The sequence below is a fragment of the Xenopus tropicalis genome, chromosome 2 (genome assembly GCF_000004195.4).
Source record: "Xenopus tropicalis strain Nigerian chromosome 2, UCB_Xtro_10.0, whole genome shotgun sequence".
In the NCBI taxonomy this organism is placed as follows: Eukaryota; Metazoa; Chordata; class Amphibia; order Anura; family Pipidae; genus Xenopus; species Xenopus tropicalis.
The window spans coordinates 1,753,734-1,778,991 of record NC_030678.2 but is presented as its reverse complement, the minus strand read 5'-3'; the positions used below and the strand labels follow the sequence as shown (position 1 = coordinate 1,778,991).

At 49.6% G+C, this 25,258-nt stretch overlaps 1 protein-coding gene and 1 long non-coding RNA gene across 2 annotated transcripts; one reads left to right on the top strand and one right to left on the bottom strand.

Moving 5' to 3' along the window:
* Positions 1 to 151: 151 nt before the first annotated feature.
* On the bottom strand, positions 152 to 2,112 carry LOC116408659. The gene is made up of 3 exons (XR_004221126.1): positions 1,846 to 2,112; positions 1,576 to 1,678; positions 152 to 761 (listed from the first exon to the last, which is right to left on the bottom strand). It is a non-coding gene; the product is annotated as an uncharacterized LOC116408659 (long non-coding RNA).
* Positions 2,113 to 9,882: 7,770 nt separating this feature from the next.
* Positions 9,883 to 24,995, top strand: LOC101735289 (V-set domain-containing T-cell activation inhibitor 1). The gene is made up of 6 exons (XM_031896343.1): positions 9,883 to 9,969; positions 16,547 to 16,608; positions 17,464 to 17,811; positions 20,296 to 20,556; positions 22,508 to 22,670; positions 24,059 to 24,995. Exons 1-5 carry the CDS (start codon positions 9,899 to 9,901, stop codon positions 22,642 to 22,644), a joined length of 879 nt encoding a protein of 292 aa, XP_031752203.1. The 5' UTR covers positions 9,883 to 9,898; the 3' UTR covers positions 22,645 to 22,670; positions 24,059 to 24,995.
* The last annotated feature ends 263 nt before the right edge of the window (positions 24,996 to 25,258 follow it).

Here is a 25,258-nt window from a genome sequence, read left to right as displayed (position 1 = left end):
GTGAGGAGCTGTCAGGGTGCAGGGGGTAAGTACTGGGTACAGAGATGCCCACCCTGTGAGGAGCTGTCAGGGTGCAGGGGGTAAGTACTGGGCACAGAGATGCCCACCCTGTCAGGAGCTGTTGGGGTGCAGGGGGTAAGTACTGGGGCACAGAGATGCCCACCCTGTGAGGAGCTGTCAGGGTGCAGGGGGTAAGTACTGGGTACAGAGATGCCCACCCTGTGAGGAGCTGTCAGGGTGCAGGGGGTAAGTACTGGGTACAGAGATGCCCACCCTGTGAGGAGCTGTCAGGGTGCAGGGGGTAAGTACTGGGTACAGAGATGCCCACCCTGTGAGGAGCTGTCAGGGTGCAGGGGGTAAGTACTGGGTACAGAGATGCCCACCCTGTGAGGAGCTGTCAGGGTGCAGGGGGTAAGTACTGGGCACAGAGATGCCCACCCTGTGAGGAGCTGTCAGGGTGCAGGGGGTAAGTACTGGGCACAGAGATGCCCACCCTGTGAGGAGCTGTCAGGGTGCAGGGGGTAAGTACTGGGTACAGAGATGCCCACCCTGTGAGGAGCTGTCAGGGTGCAGGGGGTAAGTACTGGGTACAGAGATGCCCACCCTGTGAGGAGCTGTCAGGGTGCAGGGGGTAAGTACTGGGTACAGAGATGCCCACCCTGTGAGGAGCTGTTGGGGTGCAGGGGTAAGTGCAGGTATCTTGCTAAGCAGAGGGACCCCGGGGGCATCAGACGGGGCAGGAAACACAGAGGGACAGAGACCTGGAACACAGGGAACAGTGGGTGAGAGTCCCACCCATACAGAGCCCCCCCCATACAGAGTCCCCCCCATACAGAGCCCACTGTCGGCCTAAATACACTTTTACCATATAGTGTCAAAATACAAACAAGCACTATACAATACATTGGGGTGCTGGGCACCCCTGCACTAGGGCCTATTGGTTTGGTCTCTGCTACTGCAGCTTAAAGGGGATATAAACCCAGCCATGATACTGCCCCACGGCGCCCCCTAGTGTTGCTATAGAAGTTGCCGAAAACCATAATTATAGATGCAAGGAAATTCCCCAATGAGAATTCTACTGACCAAAAACTTCATTATAAATGCAGAAGAAGTGACCAATGAGAATGCTGATTCCCTGTGTCAGGCCCCTTGCTGGTACCTTACATATAGAGATAATGATGGCATTTTCCCGTCATTATATGGCACAGGAATCAGACATGGGGATAAAGGGACAGACTTGTTCAGTGCTGGGAAACTGTGCTTATTGCTCCCAACTCCAATTGCAGGAACAGAGAACAGGGAGCCGGATTTACTCACATCAGCTGGGATTCTCATTGGGGGAAAGTTTTATTGGGCAATATTGCTTTAAGAATCCAACCCTGATGTTGCTGGACTACAGCTCCCAGCATGCCTCACCCTTCATTATATGTTACATTATTCTGGGATTTGTAGTCCGGCAACAACTGAGTAACGTTTGGTTGAGCCGCGCTGTGCCGCAGGGTTTAGTTCCCCTTTAATGCCATGGGGTCGGTACCAGGACCCAGTGTCATTTCGTGGGGCCACAGGGAAACTTACCTCTATCTACAGGCAAAGTGAGCGACACAGAAGCCGATGATCAGAGCGGCAGCCAGAATCACCCGAACTGGGAACAACCAATGGTACAGCTGCACCCTGGGGCCTGTGGGGAGAACTGACATTACTACAAACATGGCTTCTTCCTGTACCTACTGGGGAGATCCAGGCGCTGTGGGAGGGGCCTTGAGAGTGACTTATGTTTTACTTGGCAGTGGGAGGGGCCTGGGGAGAGTCATGTGTTGCACTTGGCGGGGCACCTCCCTTACTTACTGGGGAGATACAGGCGCAGTGGGAGGGGCCTGGGGAGAGTCATGTGATGCACTTGGCAGATCACCTCGGTGCCCCACAGCCCCTCAGTAATAGTCACAATGGAAGTCTTGGTGTAGGTTCCATCCGGGTTCTCCTTCAGGGTCTCATTCCGGGTCTCTTGGGCTGGATTTGCCCCTGCTGAGAAGTTCCAGGAAATGTTCAGCTCCGGGGGGTAAAACCTCTGGGCCTCACACACCAGTTGCCCCCCGGGCTCCTCCCTTAGGTGCAATACAGGGGCCACTGGGAATAAACACACAAACTGTTAGTGCAAAGCCTGTTCCTATGTTTGTACCTGAGTCTCAGGTATAAAAGCTGTAGGAGACTTGTTCCTGCCTCTGTAAAGCTGCCTCTGTAAATCTGCCTCTGTAAAGCTGCCTCTGTAAAGCTGCCTCTGTAAATCTGCCTCTGTAAATCTGCCTCTGTAAAGCTGCCTCTGTAAAGCTGCCTCTGTAAATCTGCCTCTGTAAATCTGCCTCTGTAAAGCTGCCTCTGTAAATCTGCCTCTGTAAAGCTGCCTCTGTAAATCTGCCTCTGTAAAGCTGCCTCTGTAAAGCTGCCTCTGTAAAGCTGCCTCTGTAAATCTGCCTCTGTAAAGCTGCCTCTGTAAAGCTGCCTCTGTAAAGCTGCCTCTGTAAGCCTAAAGCTGCCTCTGTAAAGCTGCCCTGTAAAGCTGCCTCTGTAAATCTGCCTCTGTAAAGTTGCCTCTGTAAAGCTGCCTCTGTAAAGCTGCCTCTGTAAAGCTGCCTCTGTAAATCTGCCTCTGTAAAGTTGCCTCTGTAAAGCTGCCTCTGTAAAGCTGCCTCTGTAAAGCTGCCTCTGTAAAGCTGCTGGGTATTTGCCATTTTCACAAATGTAACTGCCCTCTACGACTTTCCCTGCCCCAGTGGCTGCTCCTCCCTGTCCTGTTTGCCCAGGGGGTCCCAGTAGTTATGGATTTCTGTAGCTGATATGGATTATATAGGGATTGGGGGGCACATCTTGACTAATAAGTGATTTCCCCACTACAGGTTCCCCAAAGACAAGGAGGAAGGGGCTGTACATCATAGAGTCCCACACGTAGGGGGCAATACAGGCTGACACTCCCCCTACTCGTCACCCTACTTGCTAGCCAATAGCATCCATATGCAAATTAACTTACTTGGGTACATCCCCGTCGGCCCAGCAACTAAGGGAACTGAACCTGTAGGGATTTAAAGGGGACTGTGCTTCTGGCAGGGACCGTTAGGCCACACCCACCCCTCATTTGTGATTGGCTCTCCCCCTCCTACTGTGCTTCTGGCAGGGACCGTTAGGCCACACCCACCCCTCATTTGTGATTGGCTCTCCCCCTCCTACTGTGCTTCTGGCAGGGACCGTTAGGCCACGCCCACCCCTCATTTGTGATTGGCTCTCCCCCTCCTACTGTGCTTCTGGCAGGGACCGTTAGGCCACGCCCACCCCTCATTTGTGATTGGCTCTCCCCCTCCTACTGTGCTTCTGGCAGGGACCGTTAGGCCACGCCCACCCCTCATTTGTGATTGGCTCTCCCCCTCCTACTGTGCTTCTGGCAGGGACCGTTAGGCCACGCCCACCCCTCATTTGTGATTGGCTCTCCCCCTCCTACTGTGCTTCTGGCAGGGACCGTTAGGACACGCCCACCCCTCATGTGAAACCCAGACAGGGACCTGAGAGGATCTATAGGGAGCTCCAATAAAGGGGCCATTGTTACAGATAGGGTTAATGTTTAGCCCAAAGGGAAACCAGCACCGGGTATTATTCATAATTGCCTACAGGGTTAGGGGGTTTTGGTTTACCCTACAGTATATGTCTCCTTTAAAGCCATAGGGGCTCTTAACCCTATGGGTCCCTACATCGCCATTACCCAAGAATCCAGTTACTCTTGGTCTGCAGGTCTTTTGGGTGGGGGTGCAGTGCTGCTTAACTCATCAGCCCTTACTGTATATACCCCTGATGTGTCCAGAGTCGGACTGGGCTGCCGGCACACTGGGAAAATACCGGTGGGGGTGTAGGGCCCCTGAGGTGGTAGCACTGGTGGTAGCCCTTTACCCCCTAGTCCAACCCTGGATGTGCCGGAGATCTGCCCCTTGGGGGTAACAGAACTCACTCCCCTCCCCACATAACTCTCAGGGTAGAACCATTGTTTTCCTGGGTCACGGCCCATCTAAGGCGGCTTTATCCAATGACAGACGAGGAGACAAGTCGCCCTATGTTTAATCTCCTCTAGTGGCGACTGATCTCAAAGGCTCCCCTACTGGGGAGAATGCAAATTGCCGCTAGGAATGGGTTAATCTCCTTGTGTGTCATTGGCCGGCCGAGCCCAACTGCCCCTTCTATGGTTTCTTCTATCCCACACCTTGTGTCTCAACCCTTTTTCCTAGAGTGTAAGCTCCTTTGGGCAGGGCTCTCTTCCCCTCCTGTATCGGTTACTGATTGCTTTATATGTTACTCCTTGTAGAGTGTAAGCTCTTTTGGGCAGGGCTCCCTTCTCCTCCTGTATCGGTTACTGATTGCTTTATATGTTACTCCTTGTAGAGTGTAAGCTCTTTGGGACAGGGCTCTCTTCCCCTCCTGTATCGGTTATTGATTGCTTTATATGTTACTCCTTGTAGAGTGTAAGCTCTTTTGGGCAGGGCTCCCTTCCCCTCCTGTATCGGTTACTGATTGCTTTATATGTTACTCCTTGTAGAGTGTAAGCTCTTTGGGGCAGGGCTCTCTTCCCCTCCTGTATCGGTTATTGATTGCTTTATATGTTACTCCTTGTAGAGTGTAAGCTCTTTGGGGCAGGGCTCTCTTCCCCTCCTGTATCGGTTATTGATTGCTTTATATGTTACTCCTTGTAGAGTGTAAGCTCTTTTGGGCAGGGCTCTCTTTCCCTCCTGTATCGGTTACTGATTGCTTTATATGTTACTCCTTGTAGAGTGTAAGCTCTTTTGGGCAGGGCTCCCTTCCCCTCCTGTATCGGTTACTGATTGCTTTATATGTTACTCCTTGTAGAGTGTAAGCTCTTTTGGGCAGGGCTCCCTTCACCTCTTGTATCGGTAACTGATTGCTTTATATGTTACTCTGTATGCCCAATGTATGTAACCCACCTTTTGTACAGCGCTGCGGGGTATGTTGGCGCTTTATAAATAAATAATAATAATAATAATATGTTTAGTGGATAAGTAAGGGGTCTCACCATTGCTGATAAGCAGGGGGGTCCCAGTCCCTGAGTATAACACTTGTTTCCCTTGGGCCAATCCCAGCGCCTCACACACATACGTCCCACTGTCCTTGGGCCTCACTGAGAGGATGAGGAGGGAGCTGGTGTGGCCCCCGGGGCCCCGAGTGATGCTGATCCTGGAGTCATTCTGCAATGGGGCATCAGAACCATTCAGTTTCCAGTAAATAAATTGGATCCAGTTACTGGGGGCACCTTGTATGGTACAGGCCATGAGCGCCGTCTCACCCACCGACAGGGAGAGGCTTGGGGGCTCCTGCACCACCCCAACTGCAACTGCCCCTGTGGGATTCACAGAGTAACCAATCAGCTCACAGAGGTACAAAAGTTGCCAAAATAACAGTCACATAATTTACTGATCTATTTCCCACCATTTAATATTCCCTTAGGCCATTATGGGAGCAGTTAGGGGTTATTTCCCCTCTTGGGGGGCAATGGGCAGTGGTCTCTGACTCACGTTTGGTTTCCAAAGTCATTGCCCCCCATTTGAATGTTGGAAAGAGGCAGAAGAGAAAGGCAAATAATTACTATAAAAACAAAGACCAACTGAAAAGTTGCTGAGAAACAGACATTTTATACCAAATAAACTTGCAAATAAAAAGCAATTGTCCCCCCTTCCCGCTGTTTAGTAGATCGGTCCCAGAGTGTAAATACTGGAAGGTGAATGTATTTCCTGCTGTCGCTGTGGGGTTCCCTGGGCCCAGAGAGCGGATAATGATAATAAATGCAGGTTCCGGGGCTGCACCAACGCCCCACATGCCTCAGGTCCCCCTGTAACTATTATACTTGCCCTTTAAAGACAGTGTTAATGCTGTAACCCACTGACATTACTGGGCTGCAGGGTTTATTTCCTTATATTAATATTTATTTTCTTACCAAACTCACCATTTATAGTAATGAATCCTCCCTTCTGCCACTAGGGGGGGTATGGAGTCGAAACCAACAGCAGAGAAAACTGCTTTAAAAGTGGGGGTTCAACTTTAAATTAACTATTAGTATGTTAGAGAATGGCCAATCCGAAGCAACTTTTCAATTATTATGTTGGTTGAACCCCGACAGACTGTCCCCCGACTTCCCCTGATTCTTCTTATTGTTAGCGCCCCCCATTGTCTAAACGCTCCTCCCCCTACAGGTTTAGGGGTACAGCACCCAGACTCCCCACACTTCCTCGCCCTATAGGGGAGCAGGGTGCCTGTGTGTATGTAAACGCTCCTCCCCCTACAGGTTTAGGGGTACAACCCCCAGACTCCCCACACTTCCTCGCCCTATAGGGGAGCAGGGTGCCTGTGTGTATCTAAGCGATCTCCCCCTACAGGTTTAGGGGTACAGCACCCAGACTCCCCACACTTCCTCGCCCTATAGGGGAGCAGGGTGCCTGTGTGTATCTAAATGCCCCTCCCCCTACAGGTTTAGGGGTACAGCACCCAGACTCCCCACACTTCCTCGCCCTATAGGGGAGCAGGGTGCCTGTGTGTATCTAAACGCTCCTCCCCCTACAGGTTTAGGGGTACAACCCCCAGACTCCCCACACTTCCTCGCCCTATAGGGGAGCAGGGTGCCTGAGTGTATCTAAACGCTCCTCCCCCTACAGGTTTAGGGGTACAGCACCCAGACTCCCCACACTTCCTCGCCCTATAGCGGAGCAGGGTGCCTGTGTGTATCTAAGGGATACCCCCCTACAGGTTTAGGGGTACAACCCCCAGACTCCCCACACTTCCTCGCCCTATAGCGGAGCAGGGTGCCTTTGTGTATCTAAGGGATCCCGCCCCCCATCTTTTTGTGGCGCCGCTCCGAACCCCTCAATTTTCCCATTGACTGTGACAGGGAAGATTCTAAAACTGCTCCCACACTTACAGCTTTGAAGCTGCACCCCCCAAACTTGAATAACATAATCCTGGGGTCACCCCAAATGAAAAAGCAACATTTATTGGATGACCCCCAAAGTGGGAGGGGCCAACAACAGCCAATCAAATTTTACCCATTGACTTTAATGAAACTGCTGCCGCACTTACAGCTTTGAGGCCACACCCCCCAAACTTGAATCACACAGTCATTGGCTCAGCCTGAATGAAAATATGATGATTGCTGGATGCCCAAAAGTGGGCGGAGCTGTGAACAGCCAATCAGATTTTACCTACTGACTTGGCAGAAATCCAACCTGCTGCCAGTCTCACAGTAATAACACCGGGGCCCCAAACTTTGCAGGGTTAGGCACCAGGTAACTGTAGTTCAAGGTTAGAAAAAGTGGGCGGAGCCACCAACAGCCAATCAGATTTTACCTATTGACTTGGGGGAAACCCAACCTGCTGCCAGTCTCACAGTAATAACACCGGGGGCCCCAAATTCTTTACACTTGGTCACTAGGGGACTGCAGTTTTAGTTTTGAAAAGTGGGTGGGGCCACCAACCGCCAATCAGACGTCACTTGTTGACTGGCAGTGGAGAAATTTAAGTTGCTGCCATTCAGACACTATTAAAACCAGGGTCCCCAAACTTTGCTCAGTGGTTTTTACTATATAACTGTGGGTCCAAGGTTAGAAAAAGTGGGCGGAGCCAACAACAGCCAATCAGATTTCATTCAGTGACTAACCCAACATGAAGTTTGTTCTCAAATTCCCTTTCTAGTATATGTATATGTTTTTAAATATTCACCTTCTTCTTCTGACTCTTTCCAGGTTTTAGAAGGGGGTCGCTGACCCCGGCAGCCAAACCCTATTGCTCTGTGAGGCTACAATTTTATTGTTATTGGTACATTCTATACCTTTTCTTTCTATTTAGGCCCCTCCCCTTTTCATATGCCAGTCTCTCATTTAAACCACTCCCTGGTTACTAAGGTCATTTGAACCCTAGCAACCAGATAGCTGCTGAAATTCCAAACTACAGAGCTGCTGAACATAAAGTGAAATAACTAAAACTACAGATAACAAAATGACCAACTGCAAATTGTCTCAGAATAGGACACTCTATACCATACTAAAGGTTTAACTCAAAGGCCTTTAAAAGCTTTGTTGCTAAGGCTCCTGGTACCATGAGAAGCACCCAAACCCCCCGTATACAGATTTGCTTTTCACATAAAGGGGTTTCATATATATTATTTATATGTCACATATGTTTTTGTTTATGATAAACGATACCTAAACCTTACAGCCAATGGGAAAGTCACATGTCATTTCAGCCTCGGGCGCAGGTACCTGTGCAACAACCAGCACTCACTCACAGGCCCCGGAAACCCAACGACCTCCTGTATTTCCTGCTCTCTTCATTTTATTGTTCTTGTGGGTTTTTGTACCGAGATACAGAGGTGTTTGTGCAACTGTAATACTCAGAGTTCCCTGTATAACTCCTTTATATGCCTTTATATGGGCACAGAACCCCTCAGTGACTGCTAATATCCTTATCATTTACAGTAGGGGGTACATTATCCCTTATAATACATGAGTGATACTCAGAGTTCCCTGTATAACTCAGCCTGCAGCCTTGTGCCTTTATATGGGCACAGAACCCCTCAGTGACTGCTAATATCCTTATCATTTACAGTAGGGGGTACATTATCCCTTATAATACATGAGTGATACTCAGAGTTCCCTGTATAACTCAGCCTGCAGCCTTGTGCCTTTATATGGGGGGCACAGAACCCCTCAGTGACTGCTAATATCCTTATCATTTACAGTAGGGGGTACATTATCCCTTATAATACATGAGTGATACTCAGAGTTCCCTGTATAACTCAGCCTGCAGCCTTGTGCCTTTATATGGGGGGCACAGAACCCCTCAGTGACTGCTAATATCCTTATCATTTACAGTAGGGGGTACATTACCCCTTATAATACATGAGTGATACTCAGAGTTCCCTGTATAACTCAGCCTGCAGCCTTGTGCCTTTATATGGGCACAGAACCCCTCAGTGACTGCTAATATCCTTATCATTTACAGTAGGGGGCACATTATCCCTTATAATACATGAGTATTCTGGGTACAGTACCTGAGAGGATGCCCAGGAGGAGACCCACAGGTGCCATTGTCGCTCCGGTGACACAGATATAACAGTGAGGGGGGGCTGAGCCCCCAGGTGAGTGACAAACTGACAGGAAGTGACAGAGGGACAGTGAGTGGCCGCCGGAGCCAAGGGGCAGTTCAGGGGCAGTGACACCGGGGCCCGGCTCAATGCACAAAGCCCATAGATACAGTGACGGCAGGGGGCACACAGGGGCCAATATAAATAATAATAATAATAATTGTTATTCATTCACTAACGAGTTGTTTTTATTTTCAGTCCTGTTGCAGGAAATAAAAAAATCCACATTTATGAAACATGGGCAATGACCCCCATATGTGATAAAAGGCACTTTATTTCCCACTAGCAGTAACCCATAGCAACCCAAAGCAAATGTTTGCTTGGTGACCAGTAAATTCTACCTGCTGATTGGTTGCTATGGGTTACTGCTCCTTTACTGATTGGCCTTTATTACATAACCCCCTTAAGTATGTTCAGTGCCAGTCCTGTTCATTGATATTAATAAGGGCGCACTGTCTCTTTAAGACTTAACTTTCCATTCAGACACAACATATAAACTGTATAATCATAGTTATAATACAGAGGGAAACATCCAGTTATATACAGTGGGGGGGGGGGGGGGGGGGGGGAGGAGGGGCTGAACCAATTGCAGATCAGGGGAACAATGAGCTCAGCTGCCAGGTGTGTTTATTGCCCCAAAGTGAAAGTAAAGCTTGGGGTTAATTGGTGCAGCTGCTTCCTGGTCCCTGTGTCACTTTGCCTCGGGAGGCACTTGGCAAGATGCAGGCACTCATTGAGCGACGCTCACAAATCAGCATTCTCTCTCAGAGACCGTGTGTGATCTCTCTCCTGTAAGTACCCCCGGCGGGTATGTGCCCGGTGCCAGGGCAGCCTGTAAGGGTTTTGGGGTTTGGGGTGATTCCTTAGAGGCTGAGGGCACAGATTCCCCCCCCCCCCGCACCCCCAAAGTCAGTGTTACCCACTTCCCTCCTGGCAAACTGAGTGTCTCCCTCTCTCCCTCTGTCTCTTATTGGTGTAACAGTAAAGTAACATTTTAAAGAGAGAAATAAATAAGATTTGAACCCCAATAATTTCCAGTCTGTGAGAAGGGGATGCCCAGTTACCCCTGTACTTACTGTACCCCCTGTACTTACTGTACCCCCTGTACTTACTGTACCCCCCTGTACGTACTGTACCCCTGTACTGACTATACTTTCTGTACCCCCTGTACTTACTGTACCCCTGTTCTTACTGTACCCCCTGTACTGACTATACTTTCTGTACCCCCTGTTCTTACTGTACCCCCTGTACTGACTATACTTTCTGTACCCCCTGTACTTACTGTACCCCCTGTACTTTCTGTACCCACTGTACTTACCGTACACCTGTACTTACTGTACCCCTGTACTGACTATAATTACTGTACCCCCTGTACTGACTGTACCCCTGTACTGAGTATACTTTCTGTACCCCCTGTACTTACTGTACCCCCTGTACTGACAGTACCCCTGTACTGAGTATACTTTCTGTACCCCCTGTACTTACTGTACCCCCTGTACTTTCTGTACCCCCTGTACTTACCGTACACCTGTACTTACTGTACCCCTGTACTGACTATAATTACTGTACCCCCTGTATTTACTGTACCCCTGTACCCCCTGTACTTATTGTACCCCCTGTACTTACTGTACCCCCTGTACCGACTGTACTTACTGTACCCCCTGTACTTACTGTACCCCCCTGTACTTACTGTACCCCTGTACTTACTGTACCCCCCTGTACTTACTGTACCCCTGTACTTACTGTAATGAAATAGAGAAAGTACAGGGAAGAGCGACTAAGCTGATAAAGGGAATGGGCTCAGTTATGGGGAAAGGCTGGCCCAGTTGGGATTGGTTACACTGGGGGGGGGGGGGAGTTAAGGGGGGGGGGTCACTATATATAAATATATAAGGGGGGGCAGTAATGAAATAGAGAAAGTACAGGGAAGAGCGACTAAGCTGATAAAGGGAATGGGCTCAGTTATGGGGAAAGGCTGGCCCAGTTGGGATTGGTTACACTGGGGAAGGGGCAGTTAAGGGGGGGGGCACTATATATAAATATATAAGGGGGGACAGTAATGAAATAGAGAAAGTACAGGGAAGAGCGACTAAGCTGATAAAGGGAATGGGCTCAGTTATGGGGAAAGGCTGGCCCAGTTGGGATTGGTTACACTGGGGAAGGGGCAGTTAAGGGGGGGGGCACTATATATAAATATATAAGGGGGGACAGTAATGAAATAGAGAAAGTACAGGGAAGAGCGACTAAGCTGATAAAGGGAATGGGCTCAGTTATGGGGAAAGGCTGGCCCAGTTGGGATTGGTTACACTGGGGAAGGGGCAGTTAAGGGGGGGGGCACTATATATAAATATATAAGGGGGGACAGTAATGAAATAGAGAAAGTACAGGGAAGAGCGACTAAGCTGATAAAGGGAATGGGCTCAGTTATGGGGAAAGGCTGGCCCAGTTGGGATTGGTTACACTGGGGAAGGGCAGTTAAGGGGGGGTCACTATATATAAATATATAAGGGGGGGCAGTAATGAAATAGAGAAAGTACAGGGAAGAGCGACTAAGCTGATAAAGGGAATGGGCTCAGTTATGGGGAAAGGCTGGCCCAGTTGGGATTGGTTACACTGGGGGGGGGGGGCAGTTAAGGGGGGGTCACTATATAAAAATATATAAGGGGGGGCAGTAATGAAATAGAGAAAGTACAGGGAAGAGCGACTAAGCTGATAAAGGGAATGGGCCTCAGTTATGGGGAAAGGCTGGCCCAGTTGGGATTGGTTACACTGGGGGGGGGGGGCAGTTAAGGGGGGGTCACTATATATAAATATATAAGGGGGGCAGTAATGAAATAGAGAAAGTACAGGGAAGAGCGACTAAGCTGATAAAGGGAATGGGCTCAGTTATGGGGAAAGGCTGGCCCAGTTGGGATTGGTTACACTGGGGGGGGGGGCAGTTAAGGGGGGGCACTATATATAAATATATAAGGGGGGGGGGCAGTAATGAAATAGAGAAAGTACAGGGAAGAGCGACTAAGCTGATAAAGGGAATGGGCTCAGTTATGGGGAAAGGCTGGCCCAGTTGGGATTGGTTACACTGGGGGGGGGGGGGGGGGCAGTTAAGGGGGGGGTCACTATATATAAATATATAAGGGGGGGGCAGTAATGAAATAGAGAAAGTACAGGGAAGAGCGACTAAGCTGATAAAGGGAATGGGCTCAGTTATGGGGAAAGGCTGGCCCAGTTGGGATTGGTTACACTGGGGAAGGGGCAGTTAAGGGGGGGTCACTATATATAAATATATAAGGGGGGGCAGTAATGAAATAGAGAAAGTACAGGGAAGAGCGACTAAGCTGATAAAGGGAATGGGCTCAGTTATGGGGAAAGGCTGGCCCAGTTGGGATTGGTTACACTGGGGGGGGGGGGGGGGGCAGTTAAGGGGGGGGTCACTATATATAAATATATAAGGGGGGCAGTAATGAAATAGAGAAAGTACAGGGAAGAGCGACTAAGCTTATAAAGGCAATGGGCTCAGTTATGGGGAAAGGCTGGCCCAGTTGGGATTGGTTACACTGGGGGGGGGGGGGCAGTTAAGGGGGGGTCACTATATATAAATATATAAGGGGGGGGCAGTAATGAAATAGAGAAAGTACAGGGAAGAGCGACTAAGCTGATAAAGGGAATGGGCTCAGTTATGGGGAAAGGCTGGCCCAGTTGGGATTGGTTACACTGGGGGGGGGGGCAGTTAAGGGGGGGCACTATATATAAATATATAAGGGGGGGGGCAGTAATGAAATAGAGAAAGTACAGGGAAGAGCGACTAAGCTGATAAAGGGAATGGGCTCAGTTATGGGGAAAGGCTGGCCCAGTTGGGATTGGTTACACTGGGGGGGGGGGGGGGGGCAGTTAAGGGGGGGTCACTATATATAAATATATAAGGGGGGGCAGTAATGAAATAGAGAAAGTACAGGGAAGAGCGACTAAGCTGATAAAGGGAATGGGCTCAGTTATGGGGAAAGGCTGGCCCAGTTGGGATTGGTTACACTGGGGAAGGGGCAGTTAAGGGGGGGTCACTATATATAAATATATAAGGGGGGGCAGTAATGAAATAGAGAAAGTACAGGGAAGAGCGACTAAGCTGATAAAGGGAATGGGCTCAGTTATGGGGAAAGGCTGGCCCAGTTGGGATTGGTTACACTGGGGGAGGGGGCAGTTAAGGGGGGGGGTCACTATATATAAATATATAAGGGGGGCAGTAATGAAATAGAGAAAGTACAGGGAAGAGCGACTAAGCTGATAAAGGGAATGGGCTCAGTTATGGGGAAAGGCTGGCCCAGTTGGGATTGGTTACACTGGGGGGGGGGGGGGGGGGGCAGTTAAGGGGGGGGTCACTATATATAAATATATAAGGGGGGGCAGTAATGAAATAGAGAAAGTACAGGGAAGAGCGACTAAGCTGATAAAGGGAATGGGCTCAGTTATGGGGAAAGGCTGGCCCAGTTGGGATTGGTTACACTGGGGGGGGGGGGCAGTTAAGGGGGGGTCACTATATATAAATATATAAGGGGGGGGCAGTAATGAAATAGAGAAAGTACAGGGAAGAGCGACTAAGCTGATAAAGGGAATGGGCTCAGTTATGGGGAAAGGCTGGCCCAGTTGGGATTGGTTACACTGGGGGGGGGGCAGTTAAGGGGGGGGGTCACTATATATAAATATATAAGGGGGGGGGCAGTAATGAAATAGAGAAAGTACAGGGAAGAGCGACTAAGCTGATAAAGGGAATGGGCTCAGTTATGGGGAAAGGCTGGCCCAGTTGGGATTGGTTACACTGGGGAAGGGGCAGTTAAGGGGGGGTCACTATATATAAATATATAAGGGGGGGCAGTAATGAAATAGAGAAAGTACAGGGAAGAGCGACTAAGCTGATAAAGGGAATGGGCTCAGTTATGGGGAAAGGCTGGCCCAGTTGGGATTGGTTACACTGGGGGGGGGGCAGTTAAGGGGGGGTCACTATATATAAATATATAAGGGGGGGGCAGTAATGAAATAGAGAAAGTACAGGGAAGAGCGACTAAGCTGATAAAGGGAATGGGCTCAGTTATGGGGAAAGGCTGGCCCAGTTGGGATTGGTTACACTGGGGAAGGGGCAGTTAAGGGGGGGGTCACTATATATAAATATATAAGGGGGGGCAGTAATGAAATAGAGAAAGTACAGGGAAGAGCGACTAAGCTGATAAAGGGAATGGGCTCAGTTATGGGGAAAGGCTGGCCCAGTTGGGATTGGTTACACTGGGGGGGGGGGCAGTTAAGGGGGGGGGTCACTATATATAAATATATAAGGGGGGGGCAGTAATGAAATAGAGAAAGTACAGGGAAGAGCGACTAAGCTGATAAAGGGAATGGGCTCAGTTATGGGGAAAGGCTGGCCCAGTTGGGATTGGTTACACTGGGGGGGGGGCAGTTAAGGGGGGGTCACTATATATAAATATATAAGGGGGGGGCAGTAATGAAATAGAGAAAGTACAGGGAAGAGCGACTAAGCTGATAAAGGGAATGGGCTCAGTTATGGGGAAAGGCTGGCCCAGTTGGATTGGTTACACTGGGGGGGGGGGGGCAGTTAAGGGGGGTCACTATATATAAATATATAAGGGGGGGGCAGTAATGAAATAGAGAAAGTACAGGGAAGAGCGACTAAGCTGATAAAGGGAATGGGCTCAGTTATGGGGAAAGGCTGGCCCAGTTGGGATTGGTTACACTGGGGGGGGGGCAGTTAAGGGGGGGGCACTATATATAAATATATAAGGGGGGGGCAGTAATGAAATAGAGAAAGTACAGGGAAGAGCGACTAAGCTGATAAAGGGAATGGGCTCAGTTATGGGGAAAGGCTGGCCCAGTTGGGATTGGTTACACTGGGGGGGGGGGGGGGGGGGCAGTTAAGGGGGGTCACTATATATAAATATATAAGGGGGGGCAGTAATGAAATAGAGAAAGTACAGGGAAGAGCGACTAAGCTGATAAAGGGAATGGGCTCAGTTATGGGGAAAGGCTGGCCCAGTTGGGATTGGTTACACTGGGGGGGGGGGGGGCAGTTAAGGGGGGGGGTCACTATATATAAATATATAAGGGGGGGCAGTAATGAAATAGAGAAAGTACAGGGAAGAGCGACTAAGCTGATAAAGGGAATGGGCTCAGTTATGGGGAAAGGCTGGCCCAGTTGGGATTGGTTACACTGGGGGGGGGGGGGGGCAGTTAAGGGGGGGGTCACTATATATAAATATATAAGGGGGGGCAGTAATGAAATAGAGAAAGTACAGGGAAGAGCGACTAAGCTGATAAAGGGAATGGGCTCAGTTATGGGGAAAGGCTGGCCCAGTTGGGATTGGTTACACTGGGGGGGGGGGGGGGCAGTTAAGGGGGGGGTCACTATATATAAATATATAAGGGGGGGCAGTAATGAAATAGAGAAAGTACAGGGAAGAGCGAACTAAGCTGATAAAGGGAATGGGCTCAGTTATGGGGAAAGGCTGGCCCAGTTGGGATTGGTTACACTGGGGGGGGGGGCAGTTAAGGGGGGGTCACTATATATAAATATATAAGGGGGGGGCAGTTAAGGGGGGGTCACTATATATAAATATATAAGGGGGGGGGCAGTTAAGGGTTACTATGTTACTAGGAACCTTAGGGTCTAAAGTGCAGAAAAAGTAAAACCCTTCCCTGACCAACCGCAGAGCTGCCCTTTATTGCCCCGGGCAGAAGGGAGTGGCCAGTTATTTAATTGGTTTGTTTTTACAAGGGAACGAAGGGAAGAAAAAGAACATTTATTACCCCAGGAGGGGCAGAGTAAGGGGTATAGATGAGTAATGGGGCACAGGGGTGCCATGGACTTCCTTATTATCTCCCATCAATCCCATCATGCTTTGCTCCCTCTATGTAGGGCGGAGCTTCTCCAACTTCATTTCAACTTGTTTTCCCATCTTTGCTGTACTCAATAGGCCACATGTTGGCATCTCTCACTGTATCAGCGATATAATCTCTCTCCTCAATCTGCTGATCTTCCTTTAATGTAAAGCTCAAGTCTGCGGGTTCCGCTCTACGTTTAGGGGAATTGTCTAATTGGCACATTAAGGCCCCCCCATGTCCCTCGTGGTTTCCCAGACTGATTGGCAGAACTTGTGGCTTCTGGTTGGCTGGAAATTTACAGTAGTTAATTGGCAGCTTCTGGGTCAGTACTGAGGTCCTGCTGTTTGTCAATGGATTTAGATTGCAAGCTCTTGAGCAGGGTTCTTTCTCTGTATGGAATCGGTACAAGCACATTCCCCTCTGTATGGGGCTGTATATACTGTATAAATACTTGGTAATAATAATAATTTCTCCTGTTGGTTCCAGATCAGCCGCGCTGGTGATTATATTGGTGACGGCTCTGTCTGTGGCTTTAACAGAAAATGCAGGTACGTAAGTGCCACAGCCGGGGGGGGGGGGGCATTACCAGTAACGGGTCACTATGCCCATATAAACCTTGCCAATCCCTTCTTCCATAGGAGCCCTCCTGTCTCCCCTCAGACCCCTGTGCCAATCAGCAGCATGGCTTCCCTGTGCCCTTGGGTGCAGGGGGTGGGCACGGGGGAAGGGGTGGGCATAGGGGCAGGGGGTGGGCATGGGTGCAGGGGGTGGGCATGGGTGCAGGGGGTGGGCACGGGGGAAGGGGTGGGCATAGGTGCAGGGGGTGGGCATGGGTGCAGGGGGTGGGCATGGGGGAAGGGGTGGGCATAGGTGCAGGGGGTGGGCATGGGTGCAGGGGGTGGGCATGGGTGCAGGGGGTGGGCATGGGGATTCCCAGACTCTTCTCACATGTTTGTCAAGGGCAAGTTTGGTGTCAGGCACAACTCTTGTTTCAAGGGGGGGGGGCTCCTTCAGTTTTCAGTTGGTCTTCATTATTTATTTCTTATAGTTTTTTAATTATTTGCCTCCCTGTTCTGACTCTTTGCAGCTTTCAAATGGGGGTCACTGACCCCGGCAGCCAAACCCTATTGCTCTGTGAGGCTCCAGTTTTATTGTTATTGTTACTCTTTATTCCTTATCTTTCTATTCAGCCCCCCCCCCCCCTATTCATATTCCTGTCTCTCTCACTCAAATCACAGCCTGGTTGCTAGGATAAAAAAAGACCTTAGCAACCAGATATCTGTGGAAATTCTAAACTGGAGAGCCGCTGAACAAAAAACCCCACAAATAATAAAAAAGGAAGACCAATTGCAAACTGTCTCAGAAAAGCAAAAGTTAATTGAAACTAAATGCCCTTATTGCAGATATAGAGCCAATCAGCGTCACCACTGGGCGCTACGTAGTGATGAAGATGATGGAGGACGTGATACTGAGCTGCAGTTTTACCCATGAAGAATCGCAGGACTATGAGATTGTGTGGGAGAAGGTGGGCGCGACTGGGGTGGTGCATAGGTACCAGAATGGGAACAATGACCTGACCAATCAGGACCCAGCCTTCAGGGGCCGCACCTCCCTCTTCCTCAGCCAGGTGAGGGCAGGTAATGCCTCCCTAAAGCTCAGCCAGGCGCAACTGTCTGACAGCGGCACCTATAGGTGCATCATCTCCAACTCCAGGGGCAACGGGATGGGCACACTGATACTCAAGGTGGGAGGTGAGTGCACTCAGTGAGTGAGAGAGCAGTGTCAGGGGGAGATCCATCCTTATCTCTATAGCCAGGTGTATGCTCTATGTCATGTAATATACAGGGTATACGTGGGTAATATACAGGGTATACGTGGGTAATATACAGGGTATACGTGGGTAATATACAGGGTATACGTGAGTAATATACAGGGTATACGTGGGTAATGTACAGGGTATACGTGAGTAATATACAGGGTATACGTGGGTAATGTACAGGGTATACGTGGGTAATATACAGGGTATACGTGAGTGATATACAGGGTATACGTGGGTAATATACAGGGTATACGTGGGTAATGTACAGGGTATACGTGAGTAATATACAGGGTATACGTGGGTAATGTACAGGGTATACGTGGGTAATGTACAGGGTATACGTGAGTGATATACAGGGTATACGTGGGTAATATACAGGGTATACGTGGGTAATATACAGGGTATACGTGAGTGATATACAGGGTATACGTGAGTGATATACAGGGTATACGTGGGTAATATACAGGGTATACGTGGGTAATATACAGGGTATACGTGGGTAATGTACAGGGTATACGTGAGTAATATACAGGGTATACGTGGGTAATGTACAGGGTATACGTGGGTAATATACAGGGTATACGTGAGTGATATACAGGGTATACGTGGGTAATATACAGGGTATACGTGGGTAATATACAGGGTATACGTGAGTGATATACAGGGTATACGTGGGTAATATACAGGGTATACGTGAGTGATATACAGGGTATACGTGAGTGATATACAGGGTATACGTGGGTAATATACAGGGTATACGTGGGTAATATACAGGGTATACGTGGGTAATGTACAGGGTATACGTGAGTAATATACAGGGTATACGTGGGTAATGTACAGGGTATACGTGGGTAATGTACAGGGTATACGTGAGTGATATACAGGGTATACGTGGGTAATATACAGGGTATACGTGGGTAATATACAGGGTATACGTGAGTGATATAAAGGGTATACGTGGGTAATATACAGGGTATAAGTGGGTAATATACAGGGTATACGTGGGTAATATACAGGGTATACGTGGGTAATATACAGGGTATACGTGGGTAATATACAGGGTATACGTGGGTAATATACAGGGTATACGTGGGTAATATACAGGGTATACGTGGGTAATGTACAGGGTATACGTGGGTAATGTACAGGGTATACGTGAGTAATATACAGGGTATACGTGGGTAATATACAGGGTATACGTGAGTGATATACAGGGTATACGTGAGTGATATACAGGGTATACGTGGGTAATATACAGGGTATACGTGGGTAATATACAGGGTATACGTGGGTAATGTACAGGGTATACGTGAGTAATGTACAGGGTATACGTGGGTAATGTACAGGGTATACGTGGGTAATATACAGGGTATACGTGAGTGATATACAGGGTATACGTGGGTAATATACAGGGTATACGTGGGTAATATACAGGGTATACGTGAGTGATATACAGGGTATACGTGGGTAATATACAGGGTATACGTGGGTAATATACAGGGTATACGTGGGTAATATACAGGGTATACGTGGGTAATATACAGGGTATACGTGGGTAATATACAGGGTATACGTGGGTAATATACAGGGTATACGTGGGTAATATACAGGGTATACGTGGGTAATATACAGGGTATACGTGGGTAAAAGAGATCTTAATGCAGCTGCCAGGGCGACTATAAGGCATTGGTGGGCAGAGATTGGCCCCATTAGTCCTTGAATGCCCTAACTTGTCCTTTGTATCCATGGAATGTTGTTGCTGGAGTACAAATCCCAGAATAATGAAACTTTCCCCCATTAAAATGCAAGAAATCCCCCAATGAGAATCCCAGCTGATGTGAGTAAATCCGGCTCCCTGTTCTCTGTTCCTGCAATTGGAGTTGGGAGCAATAAGCACAGTTTCCCAGCACTGAACAAGTCTGTCCCTTTATCCCCATGTCTGATTCCTGTGCCATATAATGACGGGAAAATGCCATCATTATCTCTATATGTAAGGTACCAGCAAGGGGCCTGACACAGGGAATCAGCATTCTCATTGGTCACTTCTCCTGCATTTATAATGAGTAGAATTCTCATTGGTGAATTTTCTTGCATCTATAATTATGTTTTTGGCAGCTCCTACAGCAACACTAGGGGGCGCAGTGGGGCAGCATCATGGCTGGGTTTACAAATTTAACCCCAATGTCATGTAATGCCGCACTAGCCAAGTGACTGCTATGTCCCCCCTGGGAATCCCTCCCCCTAGTATCAAAGACGAACAGATCACCTACCAAAACAAGCGCCACCTGGTGGCCACTATACACAATTACACGTTATTTCTATTACAAATCTTCCTGCTCGGGGTCCCTCGCCCCCCAAACCCCATTGCCCCATATATTGTACATAAACACCAATGAGATTCCTCTCTCCCAAACAGGATACAGTGACGTGACTGTCACCCAAATCCCAAGTGAGCGCCTACGGTGTGAGTCTCCCAACTGGTACCCGTTACCCAGGGTCTCCTGGGGGGCTTCCTTCGGGCCCCCCCTCCAGGACTTTACCAACACCAGTTACCAACCCACACACGGCCGTATGGTGAATGTGAGCACAGAGCTGCGTGAGGCCCAACAGAACATCTGGTACCGCTGTGAGATACGGACCGGCCTGGCGGTGGCGACGGCGAGAGCCATTATCATCGGTGAGTGATGGGAAACATCATTATTATATTTATATATTGTAGGGACGCATAGGGTTAATCTGCCCCTATGGCTTTAACCCCTCCTTCTCCCTTATTTCTCTAGTTTATCATTTACACTTATGCCTTAATGGTTTATTTAGTTGACCACACCCCTTGCACCCCAATATAGTGTTTAGCCGGAGGGCGTGGCCTCCTCTTTGGCTGCCTCTGTGTCTCAGGAACAGGTCAGTGAGCCTGGGAGCAGGACAAGGCCCCAGTAAAGGCTTATTGCCCCAGAGTCATTACCTACTCTAGTGAAGTCAGGGACAGGGACCCTGTGAACGAGGACCAGTTAGACAGTTACTCTTGTGGAGCAGTCTCTAGGAGAGTGAGACAGAGAGGGAAAGAAGCAAGAGCAGTCTCGGCTCCACCAAGGAAAGTAGCTGGAAGTACCTCCCATACAGGCACTGTTGCCCCAGCTTAGGGCCATGGGTAAGACATAGGAGGCAGGCAGTATCTCACCCTGTTCCACAGTCGGCTGTAGGACTCTCACGCTAGGGGTATCAACCTGAGGACTGGGGTATCTATCCTGACTGCCCCCATAGTGGTGCCGAGCTGACCCAGTGCATTTACCCTGCCCAGTCTCTAAAGGAGTTGGGATAAACCAGCAGGGTCAGACTGGGCAACTGGGACACCGGGAAAAATTGGCCCCTGCGGCCCAGACCCGACCCTTGCCGGTGCTACCCCTGCCCCTGATGCGTTCGGGGGAGGACGTTGGGTGAGGGGCCCTGCGAGGGGGGTTAGGGGGGCCCCTGGGGAGGGCGCAGTCAGCGGGGGCACCTGCAGGGCCACTGGGGCTCCGCAGGTCTCTTCCATATAGGGAAGGCCCATCCTGTTTAAGAGAGTTATTATTATTATAAGGCTACATTGGTCTCTCCAGAAACTTCTAGAACCTAGGGGGGGGCATTCTGCCCTGGGGCAGTAAATGCAATTGAGTTCTTTTCACGGATTACCCCTTATAAGGCCAGACCCACCCAGACTCCGCCCATTTTCTCACCCACTCCGCCCATTTGCCCGCCCCCTACCCAAAGGCCGATATAATAGTAAATAAGAAAGGTGGCACAAAGCTCCAGCCCTAGGGGGGCAAGTTGTTAGGGGCAGCGGCTCCCCCAGTGTCCCGGCCTCCCACCCAATGAGCCGGCTCATATCACAAGCCAAGGAGCCCAAATGGCTGCTACTTGCCCAGTCCCCTGATTATTTGTCCCACTGCCCCATGCGCCATTATGGGGGCAGAGATCAATGCTCCGTATGAGCAGGCAGTTAAAATATATATTGTAGAACTTAGATAGTAAGCTCTGTGGGTGAGGAACCCCTTTCCCCTGTATCTCATGGCGCTTAATATCCGTATATTTCTATATATATTTATTGCAGTGTATGTGAGCCCCTATCTGTATTGCATATAAATATTATTACACAAATCTGGGGCCCAGTGGGGCAGATAAATAGCATAGAAACCAGTGCAGTCTGCATCAGAATTCATTCATAATCAGCCCTGTAGCAGTTGTGACCTCACTTCCTGCTTGATGATTTCCCGCCCCCTAAGCTTAGCTCCTCCCCAGCAGCCCAGAACCTACTGAGCATGTGCAGTGCCACTGACACTAAAGAGACGGCCTAACAAGATCTAAGATGGGGGGCTGCTGGGGGCAAATGTAAAACCCTGGGTCGTTCCTGTTATAGGGGGGGGCTGCACCTCTGGTACAGTAAGTACAGTAAGTACAGTGGGTACAGTAAGTACAGTAAGTACAGTGGGTACAGTATATACAGTACAGGATTTCTGTTTTTGTATTTTATGGGAGAGACTGGGAACCTCCCCAGCCGGGTAAAACTCATCTCTAATTTGCCCCCCTATCTGCCCTGTTTGCTTAGCCCCAGGCACTGACTGTTCTGCCCCCGTGTAACTTGTATCCTACAGGTACCGGCATCCGAACTGAGAGCTCACTGCAGGTTTTAATTCCCGACCCTCCGTGCTCTGGGGCTTCATGCTCAGCACCTCTAGTTTGTCTCTGTGCCCTCCTCCTGTGTGTGTGGGGTCTCACAGCCGCTAGGTAACCAGGGCAAGTGCCACCCTTGGCTGGGTAAGTGCAGATTAACCATCCCCATACCCTGACTGCCCTTACAGTAAGGAACCCCTTCCTATGCTGATGGTGAGATCCCCTTTCCTCCCCACCCCCAATGTATCACTCATTCCCCCTCTCTTGGTAGGGAACCCCATAACCTGACTGCCCTTACAGTAAGGAACCCCTTCCTATGCTGATGGTGAGATCCCCTTTCCTCCCCCCCCCCCCCAATGTATCACTCATTCCCCCTCTCTGGGTAGGGAACCCCATAACCTGACTGCCCTTACAGTAAGGAACCCCTTCCTATACTGATGGTGAGATCCCCTTTCCTCCCCACCCCCAATGTATCACTCATTCCCCCTCTCTGGGTAGGGAACCCCATAACCTGACTGCCCTTACAGTAAGGAACCCCTTCCTATGCTGATGGTGAGATCTCCTTTCCTCCCCACCCCCAATGTATCACTCATTCCCCCTCTCTTGGTAGGGAACCCCATAACCTGACTGCCCTTACAGTAAGGAACCCCTTCCTATGCTGATGGTGAGATCCCCTTTCCTCCCCACCCCCAATGTATCACTCATTCCCCCTCTCTGGGTAGGGAACCCCATAACCTGACTGCCCTTACAGTAAGGAACCCCTTCCTATGCTGATGGTGAGATCCCCTTTCCTCCCCACCCCCAATGTATCACCCATTCCCCCTCTCTGGGTAGGGAACCCCATAACCTGACTGCCCTTACAGTAAGGAACCCCTTCCTATACTGATGGTGAGATCCCCTTTCCTCCCCACCCCCAATGTATCACTCATTCCCCCTCTCTGGGTAGGGAACCCCATAACCTGACTGCCCTTACAGTAAGGAACCCCTTCCTATGCTGATGGTGAGATCTCCTTTCCTCCCCACCCCCAATGTATCACTCATTCCCCCTCTCTGGGTAGGGAACCCCATAACCTGACTGCCCTTACAGTAAGGAACCCCTTCCTATGCTGATGGTGAGATCCCCTTTCCTCCCCACCTCCAATGTATCACTCATTCCCCCTCTCTTGGTAGGGAACCCCATAACCTGACTGCCCTTACAGTAAGGAACCCCTTCCTATGCTGATGGTGAGATCCCCTTTCCTCCCCACCTCCAATGTATCACCCATTCCCCCTCTCTTGGTAGGGAACCCCATAACCCAGACAGAGTACCCGTGGGAATGTTACTGTGGGTACCTGGGCACAAGGGGTAGAAGTATTAAGAGGTGCCACCTACTCCCTTTGCCAGGCAGCCATTCCATGCCCAAGTTCAGTCACACCCAGTCCCTGTAGCAGAGGGGGTTAATCACATAGGAATCAGGGGTTAATCAGACAGACGGCACTTGCCCACATCTGGGCCTGGTACCAAACTGCTGATGGTTCTGTGTTTGTTTCAGGTTCCCTGGGAAACTCCTCTGGCTCAGCCTGGGCCCAGTACCAGTACCAGTACCGCTTATCCTGCCACCATGGGAGACACTGATTGCCGCTGGGACCATTTACAATTTATGGGTGTTAGCTCTTCAGCCCAGACTCTCTCTCTGCCAGTCACAGTCTGGGCCCCAGGGCCCCTCTCTCCTTAATGTTCCCTGCGGCTCTTTCTCTGCCTCCTTCTCTCCTTTCTGGGAATCTCCCCCCATATTTGCCCCAGCGCCGGGTTCATTACCGGAACTCAAACCCACTGGACTGAGATTACAGAAGAATTACCTGCCCCCCCCCCCCCCAGGGGGCAATTCCTATTATACAAGTCCTGTGACCTGCATGGGCCGAATGCAATGGGAATGGACCTGTATTCTCATCTGAACCAGCAAATGTACCTGGTTCTACTCATAGGCCCACTGGGACCTCAGGAAAATATTAATATGTGACCCCAACAGGCCACCGTAAGTAAGTAAGGGCTTATTTACTACAAATATATAGCAAGGAAGGATCTGTGCAGAGCCGGCAGGTAGGTGTCACTGTAGAATGAGGTGTCTCTGTGGGCATCTGCCCAAGTACCACCTGTACCTGCCCTGATGGCACTGATCACCATGGCAGGGGTCTGTTTATTCAGCTCATGGATATTACTCTGCTCTGAGTCTTCTCTACAGTTATTTCTATATACAGTATGGAAACCTTATCATTCTTATTATAAACCCCATCTCCTTATCTATCTACTGGGAGTGGCAGCTAAATATCTGCCCTGCCTGTGCCCACCTGCCTGTGCCCCACCTGCCTGTGCCCCACCTGCCTGTGCCCACCTGTCTGTGCCCCATGTTCCTTACGGTACCATTACTGTATTTTCCTTCCGTTACCTATCTGAGGGGCAGGGTATATATATATACTGTACATAAACATAAAATAAATAAATATATATATATATAAAATAGAGAGTCTGATGTTGTGCTGGAATGGGCAGTGCCAGTCTCACCGGGGCATATTGACTGCAGTCTAGAGATTTCCTCTATATATTCTGTCCGGGCGAGTTGCCCCGGGGGGGGGGGTTGGACCTGCACCAAATTCTGTATCTGTAATGGGAGTGTTGTCCTTTATTCCTTGTTATAAACACATCAAAAGCCCAAATGCCTGATATTAGATAATAGTAGCCTTAAACTGCCAAT